This window comes from Scyliorhinus canicula, chromosome 6 (genome assembly GCF_902713615.1).
Source record: "Scyliorhinus canicula chromosome 6, sScyCan1.1, whole genome shotgun sequence".
NCBI lineage: Eukaryota > Metazoa > Chordata > Chondrichthyes > Carcharhiniformes > Scyliorhinidae > Scyliorhinus > Scyliorhinus canicula.
The window spans coordinates 178,691,765-178,719,099 of record NC_052151.1 but is presented as its reverse complement, the minus strand read 5'-3'; the positions used below and the strand labels follow the sequence as shown (position 1 = coordinate 178,719,099).

At 47.5% G+C, this 27,335-nt stretch overlaps 1 protein-coding gene across 7 annotated transcripts in view; it reads right to left on the bottom strand.

Moving 5' to 3' along the window:
* LOC119967679 (signal-induced proliferation-associated 1-like protein 2) overlaps positions 1-27,335 on the bottom strand; it is a 651,675-nt gene that overhangs the window by 196,446 nt on the left and 427,894 nt on the right. For all 7 annotated transcript variants that reach the window (XM_038800505.1, XM_038800501.1, XM_038800504.1 and 4 more), the window contains one exon: positions 16,776-17,050. In XM_038800505.1, the coding sequence (XP_038656433.1) occupies positions 16,776-17,050 (275 nt within the window). The remainder of the gene's footprint in view (positions 1-16,775; positions 17,051-27,335) is intronic.

The following is a 27,335-nucleotide window of genomic DNA, read 5'->3' as shown; positions in this document are numbered from 1 at the left end:
GGTTACGGTCCTGACCTCCTCAATGGAGTAGGGCAGGTTGCGGGCCTTGACAAAATGGAAGAATCGGTTGACCCCCCCCGGGTGGCAGAGGTCATAGTGGAGAGCCCGGAGTCGGTCCACTTGTGCGCTGGCACAAGTACTGCAGGATAGGGCATCAGAGGGCTCATTGAGCTTCCCCGGGTGATACAAGATCTCATACTTCTAGATGGAGAGCTCGATCGTCCACCTCAAGATCTTGTCATTTTTGATCTTGCCCCGCTGTGTATTGTTTTTTTAAAAAATAATTTTTATTGAAAAATTTTGAATTTATACAACAACCTCGAACCATAATAAAATACCAAAAATAACAATAATAATAGCAATCATACACATTCGCCCCTCCTCAATGAAGAACACAACATATTAACAACAACAAAAATTAACACAATATTAAGTTACATAATAGAAACTACAATAAGGAACTCCCCCCCCCCCCCCCCCCCCCAGGGTTGCTGCTGCTATTGACCAAGATGCCTATCTCTGAGCCAGGAAGTCCAGAAAAGGCTGCCATCGTTTATAGAACCCTTGTATTGATCCTCTCAGGGAAAATTTGACCCTTTCCAATTTTATAAATCCCGCCATGTCACTGATCCAGAGACTCGGGTCCCGCTCATGCGCAGTTGGGCCGGTGCCAACCAGCGCATGCGCAGTTGGGCCGGTGCCAACCAGTGCACGCGCGGTGGCCGCCCTCCCCCAGGGCGGCCCCCTCCGCCCCCCTCTGTCCGCCGCCCCCCCCCCCTCCGGGCCTGCCCCCCCTCGGCCCCACCCCCCTCCCCCCCTCGGCCCCGCCCCCCCTCGCCCACCCCCCCTCGGCCCCGCCCCCCCTCGCCCCCCCCACCCCCCCTCCCCCCCTCGGCCCCGCCCCCCCTCGCCCCCCCCCCCCATCCCCCCTCCCCCCCTCCCCCCTCGGCACCCCCCCCACACTTGGGGGCCTTGCATCCTTCCACTGCAGCAGAATCCTTCGTCGGGCTACTAGGGACGCAAAGGCCAGGAAACCGGCCTCTTTCGCCTCCTGCTCTCCCGGCTCTCCCGCAACTCCACAAATCGCGAGTCCCCACCCTGGTTTGACCCTGGATCCAACCACCCTCGACACAGTCCCCGTCACCCCCTTCCAGAATTCTTTCAGTGCTGGGCATGCCCAGAACATATGGCCGTGGTTCGCTGGACTCCCCGAACATCTGGTGCACCTGTCCTCACCCCCAAAGAACCTACTCATCCTAGTCCCAGACATGTGGGCCCAGTGCAGCACCTTGAATTGGATGAGACTAAGCCTCGCACATGAAGAGGAAGAATTGACTCTCTCCAAGGCATCCGCCCAAGTCCCGTCCTCTATCTGCTCCCCGAGTTCCTCCTCCCATTTAGCCTTCAGTTCCTCCACTGACGACTCCTCCACCTCCTGCATTACCTTATAGATGTCAGACACATTCCCCTCTCCGACCCACACCACCAGAAAGCACTCTGTCCATCGTCCCCCGCGAGGGCAGCAAAGGGAATCCCTCTACCTGTCGCCCAGCAAACGTCTTTACCTGCAAGTATCTGAACATGTTCCCTTGGGGAAGCCCAAATTTATCTTCCAGTTCCCCCAGGCCTGCAAAACCTCCCGCCAATAAACAGGTCCCTCAATTTACTGATGCCCACCCTTTGCCACCCCCTAAATCCCCCATCCTTGTTTCCCGGGATGAACCGATGATTGCCACCCAATGGAGCCTCCATCGAGCCCCCTGTTTCCCCCCTATGCCGTCTCCACTGTCCCCAGATTCTTAGGGTTGCCGCCACCACCGGGCTCATGGTAAACCTCTTAGGGGAGAGCGGCAACGGCGCCGTTACCATGGCACCCAGGCTCGTACCTCTACATGACGCCATCTCCATTCTTTTCCACGCCGCCCCTCCCCCCTCCATCACCCATTTACGCACCATTGACACATTGGCCGCCCAATAGTACCCCAAAAGGTTGGGCAACGCCAGCCCACCTCTAATCCCTCCCTCGCTCCAGGAAAACCCTCTTCACTCTCGGAGTCCCATGTGCCCACACAAAGCTCAAGATATTGCTAGTCACTCTCCTAAAGAAGGTCCTGGGGATAAAGATGGGCAGGCACTGAAAGAAGAACAAGAACCTCGGAAGCACCGTCATTTTGACGGACTGCACCCTCCCTGCCAACGACAATGGCAGCATGTCCCATCTCTTGAACTCCTCCTCCATCTGATCTACAAGTCTGGTGAAATTATGTTTGTGAAGAGTCCCCCAGTCCCTGACCACCTGCACCCCCAGGTACCTAAAACTCTCCCCTGCCCTCCTAAGCGGGAGCCTACCAATTCCTTCCTCCTGGTCTCCAGGGTGCACCACAAATTCCTCACTCTTGCCTAAATTTAGTTTATAACCTGAAAAGGTCCCAAACTCAGCTAGCAGCTCCATCACCCCCGGCATCCCTCCCACCGCGTCCGCCACATACAGTAACAGACACCCTATGTTCCTCCCCACCTCGCACCAAACCTCTCCACCTCTCTGAATCCCTCAACGCCATCGCCAGCGGCTCAATTGCCAGTGCAAACAACAAGGGGGACAGGGGGAAACCTTGCTGGTCCCTCGGTAAAGCCGGTAGTACTCCGACCTCCTCCTATTCGTGGCCACACACGCCATCGGGGCCTCATATAGCAGCCTCACCCATCTAATAAACCCTTCACCAAATCCAAACCTCCCCAACACCTCCCATAAGTACCCCCACTCCACTCTATCGAAGGCCTTCTCCGCATCCAGCGCCGCCACTATCTCTGCCTCCCCCTCAATCACCGGCATCATGATGACATTCAACAATTTTCACACATTCGTGTTCAGCTGCCTTCCCTTCACAAACCCTGTCTGGTCCTCTTGAACAACCCCTGGCACACAGTCCTCTATCCTGGTGGCCAGGATTTTTGCCAGCACCTTGGCATCTACATTGAGGAGAGATATGGGCCTGTATGAACCACACTGCTGGGGGTCCTTGTCCCTCTTTAAGATTAACGAGATCAGCGCCCGCGACATCGTCGGGGGCAAAGTCTCCCCTTCCCACACTTCATTAAGTGTCCGCACCAGCAAGGGGCCCACCAGGTCCACAAACCTTCCACAAAATTCCACCGGGAACCCATCCAGTCCTTAACTAGTTCCTCCAGCTCAATCGGCGCACCCAACCGCTCCACCCGCTCCTCCTGCACCCTCGGGAAAGAAAGCCTGTCGAGGAACCTCTTCATTCCCCTCCTCTCCCCCGTTGGCTCCGACCGGTACAGTTCCCCGTAAAAGTCCCCGAAGAACCCATCCGCCTCCACCCCCCTCCGCACCACACTCCCGTCTCCCACTCCAACAATTTCCTTTGCCGCATCCTGCTTGCGGAGCTGATGAGCCAGCATCCTACTCGCCTTTTCACCATGTTCGTACACTGCCTCTTGTGCCTTCCTCCACTGTGCCCCCGCCCCTCCAGTGGCCAGCAAATCAAACCTAGCCTGCAGGCCGCGCCTCTCCCCCAGCAGTCCCTCCCCTGGTTCCTCTGCGTACCTCCTGTCCACCTCCAGCATCCCTCCCACCAGTCTATCCCTCCCACCCCTCTCGCTCCTCTCCCCGTGTGCCCGGATGGATATCCACTCCCCGCGAATCACCGCTCTCAGGGCTTCCCAGACCACCCCCACCTGAACCTCCTCCGTATCATTCACCTCGAGGTACCCCATAATACTTGCCCGGACCCTCCTACACACCTCCTCCTCCGCCAACAACCCCACATCCAACCGCCACAACGGGCGCTGGTCCCGCACCTCCCCCATCTCCAACTCCATCCAATGCGGAGCATGGTCGGAGATTGCAATGGCCGAATACTCGGCCTCCTCCACTCTCGGAATCAGTCCCCTACTCACCACGAAGAAGTCTATCCGAGAGTAGACCCTATGTACATGGGAGAAGAAAGAGTACTCCCCGTGCCCTCGGCCTCACAAACCTCCATGGGTCCACCCCACCCATCTGGTCCATAAACCCCCCCAGCACCCCGGCCACCGCCAGCCTCCCACCCGTCCTAGAGCCGGACCGATCCAGTGAAGGATCCAACACCGTATCGAAATCCCCCCCCACGACCAGACCCCCCGCCTCCAGATCCGGGACCCGTCCCAACATACGCCTCATAAAGCCCGCGTCGTCCCAATTTGGGGCATACACACTAGCAAGTACCACCTTCCCTCCCTTGTAGCCTGCCCCTAACCATAACATACCTACCCCCCTTATCCGCCACCACCTCCGATGCCTCAAACGACACATTTTGCCCCACCAGAATCGCCACTCCCCGGTTCTTCGCATCCAACCCAGAGTGGAAAACCTGCCCCGCCCATCCCTTCCTCAGACGGACCCGGTCCGCCACCTTCAGGTGGGCCTCCTGAAGCATTGCCGCTTCACCGGCCCATTCAACCCTCTCGCATTCCAGGTGACCAACTGGATCAAAGGGCGACCCGCCCCCCTCCCCCGTCGACTAGCCATAGCCCGTCGACTGCCCGCCCCAGGCCAGCACCCCGTGCCCGACCCAGTCCCCACAACGACAACACCTCACCTCTGTCCCCCCGGCCCCCACCAGCTCCTTCCTGACCCTGCCAGCAGCAACCCGGTATTCCCCTTTCCCCCCTCCCTCCTCCCCAGGCTAGGAACCCTCCTAGCCGCGAACCGTCCTGCATTGTACTTCCGTGGGTCAGCTAACTTCTGCTGACCCCGGAAACTCCCGCCAATAACCCGACCCCTCCCAAAGTGGGATCATCCCCCAACCTATCCCTCCTCCAGGCACCGTTCCAGCGCGGGGAAGAACCAGTTAAGGCCCCGCCTCCCCCGTCATCGTCTCCACCCCCCAGCCCCGCAGCGCGGGAAACCAGAGGAAAGCCCGCACTTTTGCACTGCCCCACCACACCCTTCTGACGCAGCTCCCAATTACCAGCCCCACTCCATACCCCCAACCCGACATAGAATACAACAAACCCCCCCGACCCTCCCTGCAAGATACAAAACTCAAACAATGCCCCACAGCAAAAAAAAATAACAGAACAACACCCCCATAAATAACCATATCAAAATTGCAAAAGTACAGAAAAAGAGAACACAGCAACAGCAGAATCCAGCAATAAAGTATTACAACCGACCCCGCAACTCCCAACCCCTAGTTCAAGTCCAGTTTCTCCGTCCGCACGAAGGCCCATGCCTCCTCCGGGGAGTCGAAATAATAATGCCGGTCCGAATAAGTTACCCACAGGCGCGCAGGCTGCAACATTCCAAACTTATCTTTTTCTTGTAAAGCACCTCTTTCGTCCAATTAAACCCGGACCGCCGCTTAGCCACCCTCGCACTACAATGCTGGTAGATCCGTACTACCCCATTCTCCCAATTGCTCCTCTTCACCTTCTTGGCCCAGTGCAGCACACACTCCCGATCACTGAACCGGTGGAACCTCACCAGCACCGCACGCGGGGGTTCATTCTCCTTAGGCCTCCTGGCCAGTACTCTGTGTGCTCCCTCCAGCTCCATGGGCAGATGGAAAGACCCGGCCCCCACTAGCGAGTTCAGCATTGTAGCCACCTAGGTTGTCAGGTCCGACCCCTCCAGCCCCTCCACAAGGCCCAAGATCCGCAGATTTTTCTGCCACATGCGGTGATCAAGCTCCTCGAAGCGGTCCTGCCACTTCTTGTGGAGTGCCTAGTGTCCCTCCACCTTACTCACGAGGATCCCGGCCTCCTCCTCTCGTTCAGTGGCCTGTGTCTGCAACTCCTTGATGGCAGCATCCTGGGTCGTCTGAAACTCCGAGAGCCTTTTGTTCGTTTCCTGCAGAGAGTTCAGTACCTCAGCCTTGAAATCTGCAAAACAGCGCAGGAGAGCAGCTTGTTGCTCCTGGGCCCACTGCTTCCACTCCTCTGGAGCTCCGGCGGCCGCCATCTTGGATTCCTTCCCCCATTTTCTCTGGGGGGGCTGCTGCCATTTTTTCTTCCTTTCCACTCCTAGTTCGAGTCATGAACTGCGGGGAAAGTTGATCAGCACACCTTCTCCCACCGGGAGACGTCGCAAAATTTCCGTTTTGGGCTCTAAAAAGAGCTGAAAAGTCCGTTTGAAACGGGAGCTCCCAAATGTGCGGCTTCCTACATCACCGCCGGAAGTCCGCCCCGCTGTCTATTGTTAAACATGAAGGCAACCGACCGTTGGTCAGTGAGGAGAGTGAATCTCCTGCCGGCCAGGTAATGCCTCCAATGTCGCACAACTTCCACAATGGCTTGGGCCTCCTTTTTGATAGAGCAGTGCCATATTTTAGAGGCATGGAGGGCGCGGGAAAAGAAAGCCACGGGTCTGCCTGCCTGTTTGAGGATGGCAGCCAGAGCTAGGTCCGATGCATCGCTCTCCACTTGAAAGGGGAGGGTCTCGTCGACCACGTGCATCGTGGCCTTGGAGATGTCTGCCTTGATGTGGTTGAAGGCCTGCCGGGCCTCAGCTTTTAGAGGGAAAACTGTAGATTTGATGAGTGGGCGGACCTTGTCCGGATAATTCGGGACCCACTAGGCGTAATATGAGAAAAACCCCAGACATTGTTTCAGGGCCTTGGGGCAGTGGGGAGTTCAAGGAGGGGGCTCATGCGGTCGGGGTCGGGCCCTAAGACTCCATTTTCCACTACGTAGTCAAGGATGGCTAAGCGGCTGGTGCGGAACATGCATTTCTCCTTATTGTAGGTGAGGTTAAGGAGTTTGGCAGTATGGAGGAATTTTTGGAGGTGAGCGTCGTGGTCCTGCTGATCGTGGCCGCAGATGGCTACGTTATCTAGGTAGGGGAAGGTGGCTCGCAGCCGTACTGGTCAACCATTCGGTCCATCTCTCGCTGGAAGACTGAGACCCCATTGGTGACACTGAAGGGAACTCTAAGGAAGTGATAGGGGCGGCCAGCTGCTTCGAACGCAGTGTATTGGCGGTCCTCTGGGCGGCCATGGGGAGCTGGTGGTAGGCGGAGTTCAAGTCTATTGTGGAGAAGACTCTATACTGTGCAATCTGATTGACCATGTCAGATATATGTGGGAGGGGGTACGCGTCCAGCTGCGTGTACCGGTTGATGGTCTGACTGTAGTCAATGACCATCCTGTGATTCTCCCCAATCTTCACTACCACTACTTGAGCTCACCAGGGGCTGTTACTGGCCTCAATGATCCCCTCCCGCAGAAGCCGTTGGACCTCTGACCTGATGAAGGTCCTGTCCTGGGCACTGTACCGCCTGCTCCTAGTGGCGACGGGTTTGCAGTCCGGGGTGAGGTTCGCAAACTCCCAGGGGAGACTCTGGACGGCAACTCCCGGAGGAGATTTCTTGTGGGCCCTACAGATCCTCAGAAGGAACTGTGACTGCCAGGCAGTCTCGGCAGTCCAACTTTTAATCAGAGACGCTTACGTCACGGGCATGAAGTCTACGTACGCCCGCCAGCGGTTACCGGAAGGGGGTAGGCTCGATCTTGCGGAGACAAGGCAGCTTGCAAATTCACTAGAAGTGGCCTCCCGTAACCTGGAGGCCTACACCCCCAACTGCACGGTACCCACGTGGGCATCGACCTTAAGGGTCGTGAGGTCGCAGACGGTGAGGGGGGGCAGGGGTCTGCCGAATTTCAAAGTAAGGCTTTGGAGATGGCATTGAAAATCAAGGCCTAGTAACAGGGCAGCGCAGAGGTGGGGGAGGACGTAGAGCCTGAAGTTGCTGAACCCTTACGCCCTGAACGGTGAGGGTCGGGACACAGTACCCCCGGATTTCAACGGAATGGGATCCGGAGGCCAGGGAGATTTTCTGGGTGAAGGGGTGTAGCGGGAGGGAGCAGCGCCTTACCGTAGCGGGGTGGATGAAGCTCTCTGTGCTCCCGGAGTCAAAAAGGCAGGTCGTCTCGTGCCCATTGATCTCCACCATCATCGTGGCGGTCGTGAGGTTGTGGGGCCGAGACTGATCCAGGGTGATGGAGGCGAGCTGCAGAAGATGTTGGGAGGTCCCAGGCTGATCAGCGGTGGCGGAGGCATCAGTGGGCAGTGAACGGCCAGAACAAGCAGGGGTTCTGCGGCGCGGTACAAAATGACGCCGAAGATGGCGGCGCCCACAGGGTGCACATGGCGAGCAGCATCAAAGATGGCAGCGCCCACAGGCCGCACATGGCTTATGGTGGAGAAATGGCGGTGCCCCCGGGTCGCACGGGGGTAGAAATGCCAGGCCTGGAAACAGCGGCGACCGACCGGGCCTGGCAAACAGAAACAAAGTGTACTTTCTTCCCACACCCGTTGCAGGTCGCGCTCCGCGCTGGGCAGCGCTGCCTGGGGTGTTTGCTCTAGCCACAAAAATAACACTTGGGCCCCCCGGAGTTGGCTGGCTGCCGCATGGTGCAGGCTTGCGGTGAGCTGGAGTCGGCAGCTGGTGGGGCCCACGATGCCCACGTGGGTGCCGCGCGGTCGGGGGTGTAGGCCTCCAGGTTATGGAAGGCCAGTTTTAGTGAATTCGCCAGCTGCCTAGTCTCCGCAGGATCGAGCGTATACCCTTCCAGTAACAGCTGGCGGACGTACGTAGACTTCATGCCCGTGACGCAAGAGTCTCTGATTAAAAGTTCGGTGTGTTGGACTGCTGAGACTGCAGTCACAGTTCCTACCGAGGATCTGTAGGGCCCGCAAGAAATCGTCCAGTCTCCCCCGGGAGTTGCCATCTCGTGGCCTGGAGGTGCCTGGCGTACACTTGATTCACTGGTTTAGCGTAATGTCCCTTTAGGAGCGTGATCGCTTCTGTGTAGGTGGGCGTACCCCGGATGAGGGGAAAAATTTCAGGGCTCACCCGTGAGTAGAGGACTCAGAGCTTCTGTGGGTCTGAGAGTTCTTCAATGGCTGCTCTGAGGTTGCCTTCGAAGCAGGCTAGCCAGTGGTCGAAGGTGGATGTGGCGTTGTCTGCGCGAGGGCTCAGCTGCAGGCGATCAGGCTTGATTAGGAAGTCCATCTTTTAAAATCTTGTGCAATAAATTGATGTACCGTCAATTACCACGAGACGAGAATGGTGAAACAATCGAAGCTTTATTGCACAAGATGTTGTGCCTCCTACAGCTGGAACCAGAATGGGAGCAGCGCAGGAGCGCACACGCTTTTATACGCCGCCTGCTGGGAGGAGCCAGCAGACAGGGATTTACCGTTGTACTTGTTATATACGGGCAGTGCCTTAATACATACAATATCTCACTAGTGGTGTTTACCACATAGTCACAGCTTGGCGTCCTGGCACATCCGAAATCACAATCAAGTACAAACTCACAAAGTATCCACTCCTCACCTTGGCATTCCAAAAACTAAGATTTTACTCATTAAGACCCTGGCACAATAGGACCAACTACAGGCTGATGATGGGCTTGAAGAAGGAATTTCTGCATCCAGAAGCTTCCATGAGAAGAGGGGCAATATTCTGCTCACAACAACAAATATTTATGTAGCAATGAAACATTGCAAGGTGCTTCACATGAGCATTATGAAACAATGTGGCTACCAAGCCACATAGGGAGAGGTTAGATCAGATGGTCAAAAGCTTAGTCAAAGAGGTCAGTTTTAAGGAACACAGTAAGAAGTCTTACAAAAGGAACATCTTAAAGGAGGAAAGTGAGCTAAAGTGGTAGACAGGTGTTGGATGGGTATTCCAGAGCTTTGAGGCCCGGGAACTGAAAGCACAGCCATCAATAGTGAAGCAATCAAATTTGGGGATGCACAAGAGGACAATATTAGAGGGCCGCAGATACCTTAAGAGGTTAGCAGACTGGGAAAGATTATAGAGATAGGGAGGGAAGAAGTAAGGGAGGAGTTTGAAAACAAGGTTGGGAATTGTAAAATCCAGGCACTGCTTGATGGGAAGCCAATGAAGGTCAGCAAGCACAGAGATGAATGGGACCTGCTGTGCATTGAGAATAATCTTAGGCTTTACAGAGGTTAGAATGTGAGACATCAGCCAGAAATGGCCTGGAATAGTCAAGGCTAGAAGTAATGAAGGCATAATTGAGAGATCCAGCAGTTGAAACATGGGCAAAGTTGGATGAGGTGGATTTAATGATAGCATGAAGGCCCAAAATGAGATTGGGAGATCATTCTAGGAACAAATTTGACACCCAGGTTAAGACCAGACTGGTTAATTTTAAACTTGGCAGGAAGAGGGATGGAGTCAGTAGCTAGGGAATGGAGTTTAGAGCAGGGCTTGAATGGCTTCAGTGTTCCTAATAATTAATACCTTCTGGTCACCCATAGATGTCGGATAAGCAGCCTGATAGCTTAGGAACAGTGGAATTGTCAATATAGATGCTGGTGAGGTAGAGCTGGGGTGACATCATTGTTAATGTGCCTTTGGATGATGTTTGCAAAAGGGTACTACCTAGATGAGAAATAGGATGGACCAAGGATAGATTCTTGGGGGTCATCAGAGGTGGCTTGGGAGCAAGAAGAGAAGCCAATGAAAGTGATTCTCTGGGTACGATTAAGACGATAAGAATGGAGCCATGTGAGGAGCCCCACTCAGATGGACAACAGAAAGGTGTTGGTGTCAAAGGCTACAGACAGGTTAAGGAGGACGAAGAGGGAAAGTTTACTTTTGTCACAAGTCACAAATGATGCCATTTGTGACTTTTTAAAAGAGCTTTTTTGGTATGGGGCGGGACAGAAACCTGATTGAAGAGATTCAAAGGTGGAGTTCTGGGAAACATGGGAAATAATTTGGGAGCTGACAACACGATTAAAGACTTTGGAGAAGAAAGGAAGATTGGAGATACAACGGTAGTCTACAATGGTAGTGGGGTCAAAGGTTGTTTTTTTAAGAGAAGGGTTCACAATGGTAGATTTAAAGGAGAGAGGCACTTTAAGAGATAGAACTGTATAATATCGGCTAACATGGGGGTCAGAGGGGAAGCTGGTAATCAGCAATTCAGTGGGAAAAGGATCAAGATTTGGGTCTAAGGAACAAGATAAGCTCAAGGGAGGTCATGAGGTGAGATAGGAGGACATTAGAGAAAGATGAGAATTCAGGACTAGGGCAGGGGGTGCATTAAATAAGTGTTGCCAGGTGAGCTGGTGAAAGGGAAGGGCATGGCAAAGGCATGGAGGGTGGCAGGGCCAAGGGGTCTTATGAAAATGGTTTTTACAACTATTGTAACTATTACAACATGTTTAATATGAGTGAAGGGTGCGTAGAGCTTATTTATACAACAGTGAAGGTCGATGAACAGAAAATCAATATGGAGGAGGAGCCGCTGCATCAGTAATGAGTGAGGAGACCTTCAGGAAGATTTGGGACTCTAAGCTGACACCTGCCCTCACTCGTGCAAGAATCAACTTCCGGACATACACCACTGAGATTATACCATTGCTTGGTTCATTAGAGGTGAACATTGCATATAACAGCCAAGAAGCAAGGGTATGGCTCCTGGTGGTGAAAGGGCATGGGCCTAGTCTACTCGGGCATGACTGGTTCCCAAAAATTCAATTGAACTGGGGCACACAAAAGAGTTTGTCACTCATAAATATCCTGAGGTTTTAAAGATGAACAGGGTGTATTGCGGAGCACTACAGTTCAATTATTCGTTGATTCTCGGGCTACTCCTCGCTTTTTAATACTGAGGCGTGTCGTAGGCCATGAAAGGCAAAGTGGAGGAGGAGTTGACAGAGTCACTAGTGTTAGTGCGCAGCTCACAGCATGGTCGCAAAACCCCTGAAGACTGACTTATAATTCAGGCATTAGTTTAATTGTATTTCTGTCTTTAAGGGGGAATTAAAATTTAAGGGGTGGGGTGAAGTGTTTTAATTATGCATCCTCTTTTTAAAATCCAATGCTGGAAAATGCTGTGACATCATTAATTGTTGTTATCAGTGTATATTAATATTTAACTACCGTTTGTTCTGAAAGGGGCTGGTTTAGCTCACAAGGCTAAATCTCTGGCTTATAAAGCAGACCAAGCAGGCCAGCAGCACGGTTCGATTCCCGTACCAGCCTCCCCGGACAGGCGCCGGAATGTGGCGACTAGGGGCTTTTCACAGTAACTTCATCGAAGCCTACTCGTGACAATAAGCGATTTTCATTTCATTTTCTGATTCTTTTCCGTTACAGTTATTGCGATGTTTAGCTAGCTGCTCCCTTTTTAATACTGTAGTTTAAACTTTGTTATTTTTACATATTACAGATTAACTTTTACCATGTATTTTGACTGCCACTTTGTGGTCAGGGTACCACAATGGCAAGAAAAGTTGTCCACTTTATTCTTTCAAGTCTGCATTCCTTGGACTTAAGGAAGCAGAGATTAAAGTAGTATCAGGGGTGAGAGTGAGTAATGCTTTAATTGACTAAGACAAAGATGGAGATGTGACTGTATATCATTAGCTGTAGAAATCCTGTAGCAAAATGAAGATCAAAGGCTCGATAGTTCAGATTTTTAAAGAGCAGTTGGGGAATTGTTTTTAGGAAGCGATGAAGAAGGATGTAGGGTTTGAGCGTGGCTGGTGAATGATATAGGGAAGCAAACAGTGATAGCTTTAGCTGTATCTGATACGATGGGACTAACAAGACGAGGTGGAATAGAAGGTCTGGGGGGGGGGGGAGGTTTAATGTGGATGGAGAGTTTACACAGAGGGAGAAATTTAGGGAGGAGAAGAGGACAGAAGTGCAGAGACAACATAATTAGTTGAGACAGACGTTGGAATTACACGAGGATGAGAAGACATTTGGTACAAAAACTAAGGGAGGAAAATATGTAGATGTCTTGATGATAACATTTTTACTGTATTTGGGAGGTTGAAGGAGAACAATAATTTTGAAAGACAGTTGAGAGGGGTGGAACAAGTTGACATACTCATAGATGTCAGGCCAAAGTGTGATGTGGAGAAAAGTACCATATTACCAATAGGTTAAGTGAATGGGCTAGGGTCTGGCAGGTGGAATACAATGTTGACAAGTGTGAGGTTATCCATTTTGGTAGGAATAACAGCAAAAGGCATTATTATTTAAATGATAAAATATTAAAGCATGCTGCTGTGCAGAGACACCTGGGTGTGCTAGTGCATGAGTCACAGAAAGTTGGTTTACAGGTGCAACAGGTGATTAAGAAGGCAAATGGAATTTTGTCCTTCATTGCTAGAGGGATGGAGATTAAGACTAGGGAGGTTATGCTGCAATTGTATAAAGGTGTTAGTGAGGCCACACCTGGAGTATTGTGTTCAGTTTTGGTCTCCTTACTTGAGAAAGGACGTACTGGCACTGGAGGGTGTGCAGAGGAGATTCACTAGGTTAATCCCAGACCTGAAGGTGTTGGATTATGAGGAGAGGTTGAGTAGACTGGGACTGTACTCGTTGGAATTTAGAAGGATGCGGGGGGATCTTATAGAAACATATAAAATTATGAAGGGAATAGATAGGATAGATGCGGGCAGGTGGCATCACTGGCGGGTGAAAGCAGAACTAGGGGGCATAGCCTCAAAATAAGGGGAAGTAGATTTACGACTGAGTTTAGGAGGAACTTCTTCACCAAAGGGTTGTGAATCTATGGAATTCCTTACCCAGTGAAGCAGTTGAGTCTCCTTCATTAAATGTTTTTAAGGTAAAGATAGATAGTTTTTTGAAGAATAAAGGGATTAAGGGTTATGGTGTTCGGGCCGGAAAGTGGAGCTGAGTCCACAAAAGATCAGCCATGATCTCATTGAATGGTGGAGCAGGCTCAAGGGGCCAGATGGCCTACTCCTGCTCCTAGTTCTTATGTTCTTAATGGCAGTCTTGATTTGCTAAATGAGTGAAAACATAGCCAAGCGAGAAAGCTTCATTATGGGGAAAGGTATCAGCACCCATCAGCTAGGTTTCTGTTAAGGCCATGATGTTAATGTAATCATCCACAATAGGTTCATGAATGGCAAAGGCCTTGTTCACAAGTGAACAGACTTTCTGGAAGGTGATGCATAGAGGAGTGGTTGAGAGCTGATCCGCTGACAGAGCCCAAAAGGCCAGCAGTGGGAGGGATGAGTTAGACTAGAAGGAGTTTGGCAAGGTCAGCCCCAGTGGGAACACTGAGTGAGAAGGTCAATGAGAGAGTTGGATGTGGCAATTGTGGCTGCTGCTTGTAATAATATGCCTCAATGCCCATTGGAGAATGTCAGAAAGGCACAGAAGGGTTATGCCTTGGATGGCGATAAGAGAGCAGGAAGGTAAGAGAGGAGTATGGAAGGGTTAGGGTAGAAATTTGAGGGGGAAGAGAATCTGATTATGGAGCATGAACGATGGCATGGCAACAAAAGAGAATCTAATAGTCATTTGATAGTACTGAACATCAGCATTGCTGAAAAAAAGGGCATGTTGTCAAAGTTTTTCAACTTGCACTCATCTGAACACTTGACAAGAATACCACTAAAAGGGGAAATAAAATAAGAACGCTGACTGGTCAGCAAGTGGACTGATTGGTAGAGGTGTTGTCATGGAGAATGCACCAGTTGATGGTGATCAACAGTTAACTGCCATGCAATGTTTATAATTTAAACCAGGCAGCTTGGGTCAAAGTGTTGCCCTGAGGAATGAGTCAGGGAATGTCCATTCACTTAACACTTATGAACACTTCTTTTGTTTAACTGAAACAAAACTAGAATGTGTGTACACATTATTTCTGTCTGTTAAGAACTGGGCCCTGTGTATTAATATATGTAGCTTCCAGTACATGCAAATGCGCCACACTGCGAGCCCAACTGGCAATCTTAAGTTGGTTGTCAGCATAAGTCTTAGCACATGGAGGATTATTTAGCAAATAGTGTCCAATCGTGGAATCAAATCTAATGTTGAACACTGTTTTAAGTTTTGCAAGCATGGGCTGGTTGGGTACTTACACTGGCAAAGCCTTAATAATCAGAATCTACTCGTCAATCAATCAGCAATCTCGTCTCATACGAACGGCAGCGCTGCGCAGTGGGTAGATGCCGGGAGGTCCGTCTTCAGGAATCTACCCGGCTTGCCACGCCTTGCGAGATCTAACATAATCTCACGATATGTCGAAATTTGAATCCCGCCCATTGATGGCAGGATCAGTAATCTGCAAATTAGAGCGAGACAGCTAGTCTCACTCTAATATGCACTCTCCTGATTGCCCGAGATCCTGGGATCTAACCACTTCGCCTTGGAGACCTGCTAGTCCCCACAAACGGGGACCAGATAAAACTGCAGTTGGGGGTAGAAGTGTGTTTCCCAGGCGATCGGAGGCCTCCAGGTGGCTGCCCTCTGGGCAGTGGTACCCTGGCACTGCTGGTGCCACCTGGGAAACTTAGCACTGCCAGCCAGGTACCCTGTCAAAACAAAACAGAAAACCAAAGCACTGCCAAGGTTCTCAGCTGGCACTTGCAACTAGTAGGGACACTGTCAGTGCGCCAGGCTGTCAGTGCTAAGTTGCCAGGTTGGCATTTTTCTTGCATCGGGGGTGCCATGCCCATGTGAGGTGGGGTGAAAGGACCCTCTTGTAGGTGAGTTGCGGCTTTGGGGGTTTCTCGCGTAAGGAGAGGGAGGGATAAGATGCCATATAAAAATGGTGTCCCAATCTCTTCCTGGACTGAGGGGTTCTGGTGAGCGGAGCTCCTCAGTGCGGGAAATGGGACGAGGTGCGGCTTGGCGGGGCGTTTCCCGCTGAAGCTCCAGATTGCAACAAAGTCCTGATAGACAGCATGCTGTTTCTCGGCACTGTGAGTGGTAGGAAATAACCGGCTAAATGCGCTTGTCACGGGACTCTGTTGCAATTTGGATAGATGTCGCCCAGTCCAAATTGATGGTTTCCCCTTATATTGGTATTTTTATGAAGTATCCTGATGAGTGTCTTTTTTCACAGAAGATAATCTAGGAAGCATGAAGAGAAAAGGACTTAAAAAAAGAAAGAGCAAAAGTTGAAATGGGTTGATGGGATCAGGCCCGGAGCAAGTCAAAATATGCACACTAGAATGGATGCAAAGAAATCACAAGTTACAGAGGTTAGTTACATAAAAATTGCAATACATAAAAACTTTTGCCAATTTATTAAATTATGACGATATCCTTAAAGCAGGGCATGTTTGTTTCTACAAAAGCTTTATGTTTTATAAGGGTTGGAGGAGGCAGAGAGATCGTGGAATGATACAACTGAGAAAAACATGTTCCAAAGCTAGAGCTGAAATTACACCTTAGGAAGTTCATCAAAATTGTACCCCTGACCACTTCCAACAAAAGGAGAATCCATGCTATGCTTCAATATATTATTCAACTGTGAACCAGTAGCTGCCAATTTTTACATCTTTACAACCAATCTCATCCAAACTAGCATGAAACAATTGAGGTAAACAAGGACTTTGAAAACAAAAGCATGCAATTTTTCCAGTCCAGTTGCTGCCTTTTGTAAATGAAACAAATTCAGTTGCGGGGTGTTACTGCCATAGTAATTTGTTAAAGCAGGTTCAGTCCCAGCTACAGCCTATTTTTAAACATTTGGGCTGTTGCAGCAAAACCTTTTAGAGCATTGTTCAGTTTTCTTTGGTAACTTTGTAAAGACATCATGTTTCATTAAAACCAGGATAAAATTAATTGCTGGCTGATGGCAATGACATCATTGCATTTTCCTACAGTTTATGAGCAGGATAAAGATACTCTCAACACTTTAGCTACTGTCCAAACCTTTTTAAAGCACCTGTCAAAAGCCATACATCATGAATCATTAGACAACATGTCACAAAAACACCAAGTATTTTACCTTCTGGGTGATCCGTCTTCATGTGGCTGAATAATCACGACTTTTACTGCCACGGATGTGCGTAACAGGTCAATCATCTGCTCGTGGGTCAAGGTCGCCACAGCTACTTTGCAAATCTCAACGAGACGACTCCCTTGCCTCAGGCCAGCTTTCCATGCATAGCCAAATGGTTCAACATCTGCCACAATACCTTCAAAGTTAACGTGGAATCCTAGCTGTCCAAGGCCATTTCTTCTCAAAGTCATTTCTGCCGTTTCACAGCCTCTGGTCACTAACTGGATAAGAAGAATCACATTGTTAAGTAATTTATTCAATTTACATAGGCAAGGAGATAACTCAATCAGATCACCTGAGCTCATTTACTGTGGTCAAAATTGTTGATAGTATACACTATTCTCAGCAGAGTGAAATGAAATCATTATAACTCAGAAATGCCCTAGCCTACGTGACTGTCCTGAAACAGCTTATATGTCGCACTGTGTACATAACAAAGTACCTGTCTGCCAACTGCTCTTTCTTAAATTCTCCAAGTTTAATTTGATTCAGATTAATATGCTTCAAAGAAACAGATTACAGAGGGAACAAATAAGGATTTTGATTTGGATTGCGAATGACTGATTTACAAAGGTCTTCTCACAAACCAGTTTTTTGGCACATCCGAATATAAGCTACTCTGGCCAGATTTTCAAATTTCCTTACAATTACAGTGTCATTTATCTGTTTCTCTCATGCCGAGAGTTGCCAACTTCAAGTGAATCACATTATGGTTGATTTCATTACATGGCTTCCCGTCTTCAGCTAACACACCTCCATCATTTCCTTTTCCCAATTCAGGGGCAATTTAGCGTGACCAATCCACCTACTCTGCACATCTTTGGGTTGTGGGGGTGAGACCCATGCAGACACGCGGAGAATGTGCAAACTTTACATGGACAGTGACGGGGAGCTGGGATCGAACCCGGGTCCTCGACATAGTGAGGCAGCTGTGCTAACCGCTGCACCACCCTACACCCCCAACATTGGTTATCCATCAAGTCAGCCAATAATGGTCGAAACCATACTCTCAATCGTCAGTCTCCTGGATCTGCTCTACCACCACGTATTAAGTATTGCATCCTCGGTGCATTACAACCTTATGAATCAGGTTGGATAGAAACAAGGGAAAATATTGTATTTTTAATTTCTCTCTAGGATTACTGGAGTACCTTCAAGGGCAGCACGTAGCACAAGTGGGGTTAGGAGGGGTTATTGGGTTACAGGGATTGAGTGGAAGTGAGGGCTTAAGTGGGTCGGTGTAGACTCGATGGGCCGAATGGCCTCCTTCTGCAATGTATGTTCTATGTTCGATCCAGAAGACTCCAGGACTGTTCAGGAGCTTTGGAAAACTGCACTTATCCTTTGTAAATCCTCCAGTTATAGCTATTCATTTTCATTGCAATGTCTTTTCTGTAGCATTGTGATTGACAAGTGTACAACCTACACAAGAAAGCTAGAACTAGTCAAAAAGTTGAACTTGGCATTTAGTTTTTATTTACAGGATCAGATGCACAGTTTCCCTGATGAGTTTCTGGAACACTAAGTGATTCATCCTCAATGCTAGAAATTCAAACAAACATCTCATGGGGTATCTTGGTTGCACAGAATGGCTGCACTATTCCTCACCAAAATGAAGATGATTTGGTAATTCCCTCATCGATCACTCCTGGAGAGCACAGTGCTGTCAGTGTCTGGGATTGATTTTTAGGTCTTAATTTGTATTATGCAACCATCCTCCGCTTAGTCCCAACCTGCATCCAGCTCACTGGCTGACAGATATAAATAATCAAGTTTTTTAAATGGCATGGAGGCTTCCATAATTATTCTGGTTGTTTAGATTATTTCCACACCAAATTACAAGTGCCAATTTTTTGATTCCTTAAACATGGGTAAAAACATTGATTATTAATAGAGAAAAACAACAAAACAAGTATTTTGTTATTTTACCTGTGAAGTAAAAAATGAAATGAAAATCGCTTATTGTCACGAGTAGGCTTCAGTGAAGTTACTCTGAAAAGCCCCTAGTCGCCACATTCCGGCGCTTGTCCGGGGAGGCTGGTACGGGAATCGAACCGTGCTGCTGGCCTGCTTGGTCTGCATTAAAAGCCAGCGATTTAGCCGAGTGAGCTAAACCAGCCCCTGTAAAGTACATTTTATACTTAAAAACAAAAATGCATCAAAAGTTTCCTTTACAGACTAATGGGACAGTAAGAAAGAAACTATTAACAGAGCTGAAGAACTAATGCAAATATTTATTTTAGGCTATATTATGATGTATATTGTATTTATTAAATTTAATTACAAAAGGACACAAGAATAGTGACAGACCAAAAAGCAAAGGTTTAGAAGTAGCTTAATGGGTACTATGGAACAGAACAGCAAATGGATCAAAAGGGCAAACATAAAATCCTCTTAACGGCACACAGCAATGTGAGAAATCAGCAAAGGTCACAGATATCGATAGGAAAACATGCAACTTTGTCTTCAATTTCAAAGTTGCCCGTTTTTTGCAATCGAATTATGTAATATCCCACACGGGACTTACGGAGTGGGAATGATTATGTTCCCCGTGGTTCGCGCAGAGTACAAGCTCTATTAAACTATATAAAAATAGGTTGGCTGGTAAAACACTGACCAAGGAGAGACCCGGTAGGGATATACCGGGAGTTGTATATAACATAATTGTAAATAAATCAAAGTTTGTTATTCTCAATTGGTGTGGACTCCTTGTGTCCTTATTAAACTGGCAATGAGGAGTAAACTGGTTTGCCGTCAATGCTGTAACCTACTCAGCTGAGCCACCTCCCCGATCTTATGGACCCAGGTTGGAACCTATTCTTTTACCATGCCTCTGTTTGGGCGATTGGATGCATTTGGCGTCAGTGTTGAAGACAGGACCCAATATACAGAAAGGATGCAATACTTCTTCCGGGCCAACAACATCACACAAGCGTCTGACAGTTGTAGGACCTCTTACTTTCCTCCCAAAAATAAAGTACCCAGTCTGGTTGACTGGGAGTGTCCAAAACACCCTTGTATCGCTAAAATTCACTTAATACACTTGCATAAGAACTGAATCAAAACTTAGATCAAATAATACATAAATTGATCAGAATATAGCGAAAAGTGTTAAACATAAAAGCACAATAAGAAAAGTATAAGAAATAGATGATTCAGCAATTCAGGAAGGCCGGAATTCAAGAACGAAACCTGGCCCACAAGGTCTTACTTTGAAGGGAATCCATATTTATGGTTTAACCCATTATTTACTCGCATTGTTTCTAATTCTCAGCTGAGGCTCCCTGATTTGGTCAAATAACTGTCTGTCACTTAGAGCATTATTTGTTATCCAAGGATTGGTTATTACTTAAGCTTCATTAATAGCTATCAAATTAATTAAATGCCTACGCGCATCCACCTTGTATGCCATTCCTACAAAGGTAAGGTGCTTGCATTAACCTTGCTGTTGATACATTTTAAGCATTCCAATGGGATTTTATGCAACTTCTCATGAAACAACGTTTTGACTTTCTACAGCCATGAAACAATGTTTAGAATTTCTAGAGACATGGCACCAAAGTTGATAGTTGATTCATTATCTAAAACAATGACTGTATTCTCACAGTAAAGACATTTTTAACAATTTGACTCCTTACTATGTATTTAATTAGCACCTAAAACCATGAATGAATCAATAAATCAATAATCTATCAACGGTCATACTGTTGATGGCCTGCGGGATACACATTTTCAAAGTGATTAGGACTCTTATGTACTATTGGCGTCAGGTACACATTCATTTGACCAACTTGTGGCACAACATTTTAACCCGACCTGGTCAGTGATCGTTCAAAGGTATCGTTTTAATATGGCAGCGGGGTCCCCCAGTGAGTCCGTCACCAAATTCATATCACGGCTACAAAAGCTAGCCGAGTTCTGAGAGTATGAAACTACTTTATCTGACATGCTCTGCAATCATGTGGTCTGCGGTATAAATAATATGGCGACACTAAAAACATTTGGGCAAAACCTCCCCGACTTTTCAACATGCGTTACATATCTCTTTGTTCGGAGATAGCGTGGAACACGGTGTTCAAGAAATATAAGGGATGGAGCTGAACGTTCTGAGGCATTACCCCTCATGTGGTATCCCCACATCCCTGACCAATTGCCACAGCAACTCTGGCCTCTGGACAAAAGGCTAGCCATCGAGACGAAAGAAGTCTCTGGACTCGGCTGAAGGAGCTTCCGGCCCTTGTACGATGTGTGGGTACCGGTACAGGCGCCCGGACAAGGTGGGCGTCAGTCCCGGTGCCGAGCCTTGCATCTGGATGACAGAGATGAGGTTGAGATGGAGTTAAACTGTTTGACAGCGCCCCATTTGGGCCCCATTCAAGTTCTGATAAAGGTAAGTGGCCATATGTTCCAAATGCAAACTGGATACTGGAGTTGCCATTTCTGTGGTGGGGCAGAACACATTTGATCTTATTAGGCAGGGTGTGCAGACATTGGCTGATACGGCGGTTCATTTGGCCACTTAGATTGGGGAGCGGCTGAATATTGTGGGGACGATGCTTACTTTGGTAGTTTATGTTTGCCAATAAGTTTGCCTTCACCTCATTGTCATGCAAGAAAGCGGCCCTAGCCAGTCGGGCCACGTGTGGTTACCCCAGATGCATGTTGGATTGGCAGCATAAACTCCATGTGAAACCTGACTGTCTGTGTAAGGTTCTGAGCAAGTTCCCAGAGAGTTTTCCAGCCAGGCTTGGAAATTAAAGGGGCCACAGCCAAGATCCAGGTGGACCCGGAAGCCGAGCACCGATATTTTTGTTCTCGCCCCGTTCCATTTGCCTTGGTGGAAAAAGTTGAGAACGAACATTGTCGCTTGGGCATCATTAGACCTGTGCGCTTCGCCGATTGAGTGGCGCTGGTGATCCCCATAATGAAGCCGGATAAGACAGTCGGCCTCTGCGGAGACCATAAACTGACAGTGAACAAGGCTTCAAGGTTAGACCGTTATCCTTTATATCCCGCTTTGAGAATTGTTATGCTACATTGGCTGGTGGCTGCACATTTACAAAATTAGGCATGATCTATGGTTATCTACAGCTGGAGCTCGATGAGTCCTCATAGAAGTATGTCACGAACAATACGCACAACAATCTCTACGAGTATCGTCAGCGTGTGCAGTGTTTCACCGTATATTGCAGTATACTTATACAACGCTAGTTGCGGGGACCACGGACCAGGAGCATTTACGGAATCTTGAAGCAGTGTTGCATCGCTTTTCTGAGTGTGGGAATTGCGTGTTTCACGCAAAAGAAGTTGTCTACTTGGTGTATCAGGTAGACTGAGACAGCCTGCACCAGTCGCTGAGAAAGTGCAAGCCATCCAACTGGCCCCTGCCCCGCGAGACGCTATGAAGCTTCACTCTTTTCTTGGATTGGTTATTTATGGCAGATTCATTCCGAATTTGGCGATTGTCTGGCCCCCTTCATTTGCTCTTCAAGAAGCACAAGCCTTGGGTGTGGAGCAAGGCCCAGGATTAGGCGTTGAAACAAATTAAATGGCGGTTGTCCTCTTCAGAGGTATTGACACATTTTGATCCTTCAAAGCCATTATTTGGCACATGTGATGCGCAGCACCATGTGGGATTGGGGCAGTCCTGTCTCATCGGATGAGTGATGTTTCACCGCAGCCAAAGAAGGTCCCAAAGTTCTCCTTCTCCACCTCACAGGCTGTCGTGAGTGTCTTCAGACTTTTTGGGGAGAGGGGGTGGGGGGATGTAATATCCCGACAGGATCTTACGGAGTGGGAATGATTATCTTCCCCAAGGTTCTCGCGGAGTACGAGCTCCCCCGTTGAGGGGCAGGGGAACTCCATTCAACTATGTATGAAAGATCAGCGAGTAAGGCATCCATCGAGGAGAGACCCGGTAGGGACCTATCGGGAGTTGTATATAATGTAATTATAAAAGAAACAAAGGTTGTTATTCTTAATTGTTATGGACTCCTCATGTCCTTATTAAAAAATACATATTTATTTCTGACATAGTTATATAGACATATAAATAACATTGATAAATGAAATGGAATAAACAAAGAATTTTATCATTTTGAATATAAAATCAACCATGAAATATTACAAATATTTTCAGCTCGTTTCCCTTTGTTATATTTAGTACTTGCTGAGGCTTGAGTTAAAATTAGATCAGTACCTCAAAGTAAAAATCTCCAAACAAGTGCCAGAATTTCCTGAAGCAGTAGTGATAATGTGAGAGGCACTTTCATAGACAACATCAAGGATATTTTTAAAGCTGTCATATCCCCAAACTAAATTTTTTTTTAATTTAGAGGACCCAATTATTATTTTTTTTCCAATTAAGGGTCAATATAGCATGGCCAATCCACCTAACCTGCACATCTTTGGGTAGTGGGGGCGAAACCCACGCAGACACAGGGAGAATATGCAAGCTCCACACGGACAGTGACCCAGGGCCGGGATTTGAACCCAGGTCTTCAGCGCCGTAGTCCCAGTGCTATCCACTGTGCCACCGTGCTGCCCATCCCCAAACTAAATTGTCAGTTGTAGCTCTAATGGCATTGTGAACGCTGACGTAGATAGCCATGCATCCAGGCCCCATTCCCAATTTAAACAACAAATTTATGCTAACCTTGCAGTGTTGAGGGAATGCTGAATTGTTGAGAGAAATGTTAGGGATGAAGGAATAAATCAACAATCCATCTATCCTCAAGTGGTTATAAAATATCCCATGGCACTATCTGAAGGGCAAAGGAGTTGTTCTCCTGATGTCTTAGCCAATATTTTTCCCCTCACAAAAAGCTATCTGGCAGAATTAGAGCAGCAAGGTCTGTAGTCATCTCCTGTATAGTGTACAAATGCAAAATTCAATTAAAATATTTATTAAAAAATACTGAAGAAATTTTAAATTTTGTTAATTCATTTTCTTTTATATTTGAAGACCTCCTCAACTCTCACCAAGATTAAGTGCAACAGCCTCTGCTAAGAGGTACAACAGAACTCAACTCAATTGGACTTAAGAGTTGGTGGTAAGTGAAAATCTCCAGTATATGCATTTGTAGAGGGGTTGTGCCGCCATGAAGTGACAGCTAGCTGCATCTTATAAATAAATGCTCTCAATGTAGCTCAAACAGACAGCGGGATGAGAGTGGCGCAATTAACTTCTTTCTCCCTCTCTGGTTTTTTTTTTTGCAGCATGGATTACCCATCTACATGCTTGCAGGGTATTTGCTACCCAGACACATATATAATGACAGCAGTCATCTTCACTGTCTGTTTCTGTGAGGGGCTTCATTGAACTGCTCTTAAGATGTCTGCTTCCAGAGACAGCCTCGTGTCATAGTCACATTATTATAGAATGTGTCTATTAGATATGTCAATCAAGCAAATTACATTTCAAAACCCAAACAGCTTCCTTTTCATATTGAACAAAATATGCAATCTCATAGTTTTGCCATTGCAGGTGAAAAGACTGCCAGTTTTCCAGGCATCAACTGAATTAGAGATGGGATTGGAACATTTACTGTAGCCATTTTTACTCACCCAATAATTTTCTTGAAGTCTCTATGTTTCCTATGTCCTTTTTGGCTGCAGCCAGTAATTTCACTTGTGGCCTGTGTGTACTTTTCTTTTGTATTTTCTTTTCAACAGCTTTTTTTTGTTGCAAATTTGTACATTTCTGTGTGCCTTTCTGAGCTGTCTCGTTTGCAGTCAGCAGTTTCTTTTGCAGATTTGAATTGGTATTCCTGAGTTCTGTGTTTTCTCTGCTTCTTTTGTCAGGTTCACAAGTCTACTTTTTATCCATCATGTTAGAAGGACAGCAGTTTTCTTCAGTCTTCTGAGAGGCTTTATTGAATTGCTCATGTCCGTCTCCGGAGGTAGTCTCATGGCAAATCACATGACTATGGAAAGCTAGATATGTCAATCAAATTGGTTGCATTTCAAAAGCCAAACAGGAAGATAGGTCACAGTGCCTCAGGAGCAGGTACAGTGGCAAAAGATTGCTGCACTCAACTCGAAGTCTCTGGTGAATTAAGACAGCCTTGTGCATGCCACTCATTAGTAATCGGGTTTGGTACTGATATAAATTCCCGCCGGTGTGACGCAAGATTGAAAGGTCTGATGTGATGCTGGTAGGCAGCTGCTTTAATGAGCATTTGTGAGATGCAAATTGAATTTGCATCACTTCCCAGTGGGAAGAGTGATCCACCATTAGGAGATTTGCAGGATTTTACGCCAGCCATTTACAGGCAGGTTGGAAGAATTCCACCCTTTGGCTATTTCTGGTACGTTATTAAACAGTGTTAGAACCATAAGGAAGGTTCCAACAGTTCCCCCGATAGAACATGTCTTATTTACTCCATTTTCTATAGGGTAGATTGCAGCTTTTGGTGACAATTAGTGACCTGGTAGTAACACTGATTCACCGTCAGTTCCACTGGTTCACTGTCAGCACAGGCTCACACCTAATTGGAATCCTAGCTGCCTATAACCAATGGCTTTAGGATCAATGCTTTAATTACTTTTTTTATTCGTGGTATATAGGCATCGCTGGCTGGGCCAGTATTATTGCCCAACCCGAATTTCACTTGAACTGAGTGGCTTGCTAGGTCATTTCAGAAGTAATTTAAGAGTCAACCAAATTGCTGTGGATGTGGATTCACATGTAGGCCAGACCAAGTGAGGACGGCAGATTACCTTCCCCAAGGACATTAGTGAACCAGATAGCTTTTGTGATGTTGCCTGCCCAGAATCAGCGACAGTGCAAAGCAGCATTCTGCTACTAGCTAATGCATGTACTGCATACTTCAGTTTTTGTTGCAGCAGAAAATGACAGATTTTCAAAAGGCTATTTATACCAGCCTGATTCACTGCTGTTTTAGATTGGAGCAAAGCATGTTGAACCTTTAATTTTGCCAATCTCCATGTCAATCATGACCTAAATCTACAGTGATAGTGTAAACAGGGCAGAAATATTAATGTTGGGATTTTCCATCCAAGTTCTAACTCTAGAGAGGGAAGAAATACAAAATTATCTAACTGGCAGAAGCTTGCAGAATGTCAAAATATTGGCTAAATGGCCATTTATAGATTGCAAAGTAGAAGCGCAGTGAAGCAGAATCTGACTGGTTGGATTCTCTTTCATTCACTTTCAGACAGACTAGCACGGCACGAAAAGGTGACGTCAGAAAACAACACACAAAGCAGCTGCTGTAATACCAGAGAGATAAAGGGCTCCTCGCTCATCTGACAGAACTCGATGCTGCCATGGTTACCAACTTACACTTGATAGGCAGTCATCTCAAGAAAGGATTGAGTTGTCAGAAATAGTACGACCCAGGGGGCACTGTGCAATACAGACAACTATCACTTTCTGAAGCCAAGGGCTATATCCCAAATTATACTGTAATAAAATTATAATTAACAAAGATAGGAATTATGATGATATCTGCACTACAGAGCTGCTGAAAACTTTGGTGAGCAGCGGGGATGAAAGCCATGTTCAGACTGGCAGTAATACCAGGGGATGAGCTTGAAACAGTGCAGCAGCTTAGAGTAGGCAAGAGCATAATGTGGAACTGAGAAATAGGTTGTCAAGAACAGCATAAGCTCTGTATGTGCACAAGCATCAAATGGCTTGCTGAACCATTTAAATACTGAGCAGACTTTTCACTGCAATGCTTGTTCTAATTTGAATCATTTGCAGTTTCTCTAGCTTCACCGCATGGGTATTTCTTAGGTTTCTACTGATTTGAACTGTGATATCACTTGGAATGACCCAAATTAAACAGATCAATCTTCCATGCTAGTGCTGCAATCAAACATTACAGTAAGTAGAGGATGGAAGTGGGGAAACTGGGGAGCACAGTGGGCAAGACATTGAACTTTCATCTCTGGTTTCAAATTCTGATCTCGCAAATTTTCAGATTTCTTCGCCATGCCATCAGCTGTCTTGGCCCCAAGTTCTGGAATTGTCTTTCCAAACCTCTCCACCACTCTCGCCTTCCTTAAAGCAGTCCTTAAAACCTATTGTTTTGACCTAGTTATTTTGTCACCTATCCTAATGTCTCCTTATGTGGCTCTGTCATTTGTTTTGTACAATTGTGATATTTTACTGTGTCCAGTACTATATAAATGCAAGTTGCCTTGACCGGATAGGTTTGTAAAGGGGAGGAAGTTATTGTCAAATATCAGGAAATTGTTAAATGTGGTGTTGACGCCCCCGTCGGGCCAGGAAACGGAGGTAGTAATATCTATCGGTGCTATGGCTTTTCATCCAGTTGAATGGGTCGGTTTGGTCTTGTGCCAGTGTTTGTTGGCTGGATTAGACTATTATATAGGGCCCCCACAGCTCGAGTTATTTTAACTTGCAGCGAGGAACAAGGCAGGGATGTCCATTGTCCCTGATGCTCTTTGCATTTGCAATTGAGCCACTGGCAATGGTACTTAGGGCATTGACGGAGTGGCGAGGAATTGAGATAA